The 6000-nt window shown below is 39.1% G+C and overlaps 1 protein-coding gene across 3 annotated transcripts in view; it reads right to left on the bottom strand.

Annotated features, from left to right (window-relative positions):
• Nucleotides 1–1530: 1530 nt before the first annotated feature.
• Nucleotides 1531–6000, bottom strand: part of Gucy1b1 (guanylate cyclase 1 soluble subunit beta 1) — a 45549-nt gene continuing 41079 nt past the window's right edge. For all 3 annotated transcript variants that reach the window (XM_008854301.3, XM_008854302.3, XM_008854303.3), the window contains 4 exons: nucleotides 4941–5081; nucleotides 4306–4460; nucleotides 3895–4021; nucleotides 1531–2741 (listed from right to left, as the gene is read on the bottom strand). In XM_008854301.3, the coding sequence (XP_008852523.1) occupies nucleotides 2718–2741; nucleotides 3895–4021; nucleotides 4306–4460; nucleotides 4941–5081 (447 nt within the window). In that variant the 3' untranslated portion in view covers nucleotides 1531–2717. The remainder of the gene's footprint in view (nucleotides 2742–3894; nucleotides 4022–4305; nucleotides 4461–4940; nucleotides 5082–6000) is intronic.

The raw sequence follows: 6000 nt of genomic DNA, 5'->3' as shown, positions 1-6000 counted from the left end.
GAGACAATAGACTAGGCAGTTTCACTCTCCAATGATAGGCTGTTGAGCTAGGTAACGAAGAGAACAGTCTGCTAGTATTATATGGAAAGGGTCTTTCCAGACAGTGCAAGGCACTAAGTTAAAAGGTAGCAGCTAGCTAATCAGGCCGGCTAAAGACACAATCTGTTTTTGCTACAGGATATAGACAATGACTAGCAATTAAGTGAATTCAGGTGGGAATGATATTTGGGAGTGTGGAATGGAGAGGGAAATGATGGTAAATATACAATTTAAAGGAAGATTTAGCTATTATTTGGGTTAGGGGAGTTGTGTACTTATAACAGAGAAATAACTTGACACAATAGGCCTTAACACAAATGATAGAATGTATTAATTCCAGTTGGGGGTGAAGCCTATGGGAGGGTGCCAGTGGGGACAGGTGTATAAAGACGATTCAGATCGATTGAGATGTTCTGTATGAAATACACAAAAATTCAATAAAAAATTTTAATAAAAAGATAAAACTTGGCATGTAAAGTTTTCAAAGGCAGAGATGCTGTGCTTATCAGTGTACCCTGTGTTGGCTTTCTGCTACTGTACTGGGAAAATAAGGGCAGAGTTTTACTCTGAACCACAATTTCAGAGATTTTCAGTCCATGGTCTCTTGGCCCATTACTTTTGCAATGGCAGAGTAGAAAAGGTGGCAGCTCACCTCAAGTCAGACAAGAAATCAGTTGGGAGTGAGAGGAAGGGCTGGGATCCCACAATTCTTTTCATGGGCACTCCCTCCCCAAACTATTTCCTTACACTGGGCATTATGCCTTTCTCTTAAACAGCACCAAGCTGAGGACCAAGCCATTAGCACAGGGGTTTGGGGGAGATATTTGAATACAAACTACAGTACACCCCAAATACCTAAGCCAGCATTGGCCAGAAGGAAATCCTCAGTAAATATGTAATTAATTCTAGTAAGAGCTCAACATAGCTCTTGTATTTTTTAACCTTCTTTTCTCAATTATTTCCTTGGGAGCCTTTATCATAAACATATTTCCAGATGTTGAATATTAAATATATTGACCACTTGTATGCATGCCAGCCGCCTCACAAAGACTGTAGGTTCTTTCAGTTGGTGTCATTTCATATTTATCTGCATATTTCTCCTGTTTGTTAGTGCTAGGGAATATTCCTGACAGATATGGTGGAACACGCATCCAGTTGCAGCATTTGACATGCTAAGGCAGGAGGATTGCTTGGGTCTGAAGATAGCCTGGCCTATAGAGTGAGATCCTGTCTCAGACAAATAAACAATAAAGCAGAATATTCCTTAGAGGAACCACTAAAAATTAAAAGTTCATAACATGGATATGTGAGGGGTATAGCTCACTGTTAGAGCACTTGCCTAGCATATGTGAGGGTCTGGTTTCAGCCCCCCAGCACAGAGAAATTATAACAGTAACAAATAAAAAAATGAATTTAAAGCTCACAAGCAAAATTATGAAATGTCTTAAAAATGATGTTAATATCGTTTTATTAAAATAAAAGCTGTCTAGAGACAAGTGGAAAAAATAATTTATTGCAGATTCTTTTACACATTAACATGGAACATTTATACTCATATTGATGTGCTGATAGAAATAGCAAATTTAAAGACAAACATTTTTACACAAAAGTAGTTGCACTATATTTTATAAAGATAGATATCGATAAATTATCAGACATTTGAAGGATAACAGGCCAATTATTCCAATAGGAATGCAAATGCATTGTATGCTGAGATTAAACTGACTTCTCTGAACATGATGTCTGGATAAGATAAAATTTTTCTAAGCTAAGAAAAGGAAGCTCATTTCTGGGCATAAAGGGCTAGTGATGGCTCTAACAGCATTCCAACTACCTGTTTCCAGCCTGTTCTTCCGTTGGTTGGGTTAGGGCCCCTAGCACTTGCCCAAGTAAATGTTAACAGTTCAGTGTGAAACAACTCAGCTCCCCACCCCTGCTTCCGTGGTGGTCCCTGAACCTCAGTACAAGGTGATGATATAAATGATGGCACGTCAGAGGAGCTGTAATTGTCATGTCATTCAAATGAGCAGCCAAAGTTTTTAACAATAGAACTGTATTCTCTATTTTCAGAAGGAAATTAACATTCCTCAAAATAGTCACTCTTTCCTTAGTATGGTATGCTAATTCTTATTTTAGAAGTCTGAAAATAAATTGCATTTTTTCTAAAACTTAGAATTCACTCCTTTAGAAAATGGTTTCTAGAATGACATACACCAACATGATATAAACTTTGTCTTTATGTTATAGTCATTAAAATATACATATGCATATACATATACATGGAGCATTAAACAAATATGCTGAGCCATGATATACATACGTATGGCCAAATGCTATTCAGTTTCATTTTATTAGATTCAACAAATACTTATTGGGTGCCTACCACTTGCTAATCACCAGTTAGGTAATGCTTGTAGTAGAATTTAGGACACACGAAGCTCAAATGATCCACGTCAAAGCCAAACTTTAAAAAATATACTAAAACCTTAAAAATAATCAAAAACAGAGCTAGCATCAAATAACAGATAGTGCAAGATATATCAAGAGGAGAGGCTGAAGGCCATTGGAAAAGACAGGTGACCTCAGTATCCACAGGGAAGAAGTGCTCCTGGGCTTGGCACACATCGGGCAACCACCAGAACCTAACTGACAGTTTCCTTTGTCCTACAGTCTGAGATTCAGTTATCATCCTGGTTTGTTTCCTTAAAAAAGTGGAAGAAAGATATCATTGATTTACAATGATAATAAAGCTTACAAAATTCCCCCAATACATTTTCCAATCTCTGACAGTAAAATCTACATTCATATCTACAATTTCTATAAATCATTCCCATCCCACTTTGGGATGAAATTATTCTTAGTGGCATCCAACTATTAAGACCAACAGTAGACAGCATTTGGTTCATCGAAATGGCACCCGTGAGCATGCCAACCTCTGAGTAAATTACATAGAGTAAAAACAGCTAAAGGAAGGTAAATGTTTAAAGGTTGGAAATCTATGATGTATCCTTTAAGATTTGCTATACTCTACAAAAGCACTTTTAGGAAATGTATGCACACATGTAAAGATACATGTTCAAATATCTCACTTCCTCTAAAGAGTTAATACATTAAAGGAAAAAAAAAAGGAACAAAACACCATGCATAATTCTAACATAACCCCTTGTGAACAAGAGGAGAGGGGCATAACTTGGGATGTGCAGTCGTGCATGTATGGCAGGACTCCAGCTGGGTTGTGTATTATCAAGTCCAAGGGTTCTTACTAGGGCACAGCCATAGCACTTGTGAGAAGCTAAAGCTTCCCTAAGGAATTGCTTCCATTCTGGAAAATCAGAAATTACTCATCTCTCCAGAAGAAACTTACAAGGGTCTGGATTGCTGAAAAATCCACAAACACTCCGCAGGGAGATCTGTGCTCTTTGAGAGGATCTTAAGCTTCTTGCTTAATAAAACTCCAAGAAAAATGTGCCCCTTGTGCAGACTTGCTAGAATCTCAGAAAGAACACCAGGGGCTGAAGACAGAGCCTCATGAGTCCCCCAGGAACCAGTACCTCAGCTGTATCTGAACTGGACCTGGATTACAGAGAAAGAACTAAACTTCAGTCCTGCTCAACTTGAGGCTTTGGTTTTCATCTCATTACAAGACAAAATCCAGGAACCCTAAAGCACCCTCTACAACACAGAAATTGTTCTGACTGGCTCATCGGTGCATCAGTTACTTCTCTCATTTTACTGGAGTTAAGCTCTGTAAGCAAGAATTCCTTTTCAACTGTAGTGTACTTGGGGTGGTTATGTTTGAACTTCCCACTGTATATCCTGCCTTAGAAATAAAAATGATGCTCTGATTAACCATACCTCTGAGCCTGTATTTTTTCTGGATAGGAACCAAACTTGCATTGGTTCTTTTTTGCCCTTCATGGACACAGGGCCTCTGTGCTCCAAATGGAACTGTGGATCCGAGTTTTCTGGAGACATGAGACACCTGAAGCCAGGGGACAGAGTAGAGAGGGAAGTAGACAACAGTTGTACGGAGAACTGAGACAGCAGTGCACCACACCACAGTTGCAATTAAAGGCACCCAAGGTTTAGTGCCAGCAATCATATCAGGAACTCCAAGGGTGATGTGGACTGATTTAAAATGGAAACAAATAAAACATAATTCCAAATGCAGAGGGGGAGGTGCAGCAGTGGCAAGTGTTTAAAGGTAACCAAACCACTCAGATCACCCATACACTTCTCTGTAAATAACATGCCATCTCCACTTACCTGTAAGTGTATTCAGACACATTTATTTTTCCCTTTTCTCCTGTGGTTTCTGTTCTGCTTGTGAGGTTGACAGTATTTCCAAAGAGACAATACCGAGGCATCCGCTGTCCTATGACGCCAGTCACTACCTCCCCAGTGTGGATCCCTATTGTTATCTGTAGAAACCAACACTTTGCTTCAATTGCCTTGGTCATTAGCACATGCATTTTTGGCTACTCCATGTTACAGAATAATAGAGAATCATTATATACAATGATAAAAATTCTCTAAAATAAGTACTAGTATATTGCACACTATTTTAAATACCATCACAAAATAGCTCTCTGCCAAAATAAAGTTCTGTCTTTTGAACAATATTTGAATTGAAGATGGAAAAGCTATGAACAGGGCAACTTGTGTGAGACTTATAAAGGTTTGAAATAATAAAACAGAAGTAGTGGGGAGTTTTATCTTATCCTCAGGACCTTCACTACACCGAACAAGCTAATGTGTTTCCCATTTCTATCAAAGAATTAATGCAATCTTTCCTTTATTGTCAAGATTTTATTCCTTACACGTTACTGACTTCCTAAACAAGAATATGAATTACTTATCCACCAGTTATACCACCAATACCATAATATTTATTTACTAACCTGAACAGATTCACCATCTACTTGAACTTGGCCAGCAATTTCCATCATGTCCAAAGCCAGGTGGCAAATGGACCGTGCATGGTGGATGCACGGCTCAGGTAAACCACTAACTGTCATGTACTTGTCACCAACTGTCTCTACCTAGAGCAACACACAAATTTAGATGTTCAATGGTTCTGTTTACTATTCTAATAATCAGCATACTCTCAGGATTATCATTGACTTTCCTCTTAATTCTCTTAAAATTACAACAGAGAGTGCTCTGAGAGGATGAAATCTTGTATTTATTTGGAATTTACACACTTGGCACTTTGAATCTTGATTAGAGGCAGGTATAAACATTGAATTATTTTTCTTCTAATAAGCAATGACTTTTCCATTTGAAATCTCTTATAACTTAGTGGAATATGTCTGTGTGTGCACATGTGTATTCAAGTGTGATCACTTGTGTGTGTGCACGTGTGTATGCTCACCTATGTGTGTGTGTGTGTTCAGTGTGCTTGCTTGTGTATAGGAAGGCTGGGGTTGATGTCAGGTGACTTCCTCTATTTCTCTCCACCTTATTTTTGCCATTTTTCTTTATTTGTGTGTGTTTATATAGTGCTAGGGATCTATCCCAGGGTCTCATGCATGTTTGGCAAGCACTCTGCCACTGAGCTGCATCCTCAGTCTGCTACCTTATTTTGTTGTTTTTTTTTTGTTGTTGTTGTTGTTATTCTTTTTGAGACAGGGTCTCCTTGTAGCCCCAACTGTCCTGGAACTCACTATGTAGACCAGGCTGGCCTTGAACTCACAGAGATCTGCCTGCTTCTGCCTCCTGAGTGCTGGGATTAAAGGCGTGTGCCACCATGCCTGGCTTCTTTTGAGGCAGAATCTCTAGAGCCCACTGTTTCAGCTAGGCTGGCTGGATAGCAAACCCCCAGTTCCACCTGTCTCCACTCTCCCAGCACTGAGTTACAGATGTACACTTTCACTGCTTTGACATGGGAGCTGGGAATCCAAACTCGGGGCTTCATGCTTGGGCATTACCTTATTTCCCCCTTAAGCACTAATGGTTCAA

The sequence above is a fragment of the Nannospalax galili genome, unplaced genomic scaffold, assembly GCF_000622305.1.
Source record: "Nannospalax galili isolate Female #2095 unplaced genomic scaffold, S.galili_v1.0 scaffold305, whole genome shotgun sequence".
In the NCBI taxonomy this organism is placed as follows: domain Eukaryota; kingdom Metazoa; phylum Chordata; class Mammalia; order Rodentia; family Spalacidae; genus Nannospalax; species Nannospalax galili.
Note: the sequence above shows the minus strand (reverse complement) of the source record. Positions and strands in the feature narration are given on the sequence as shown.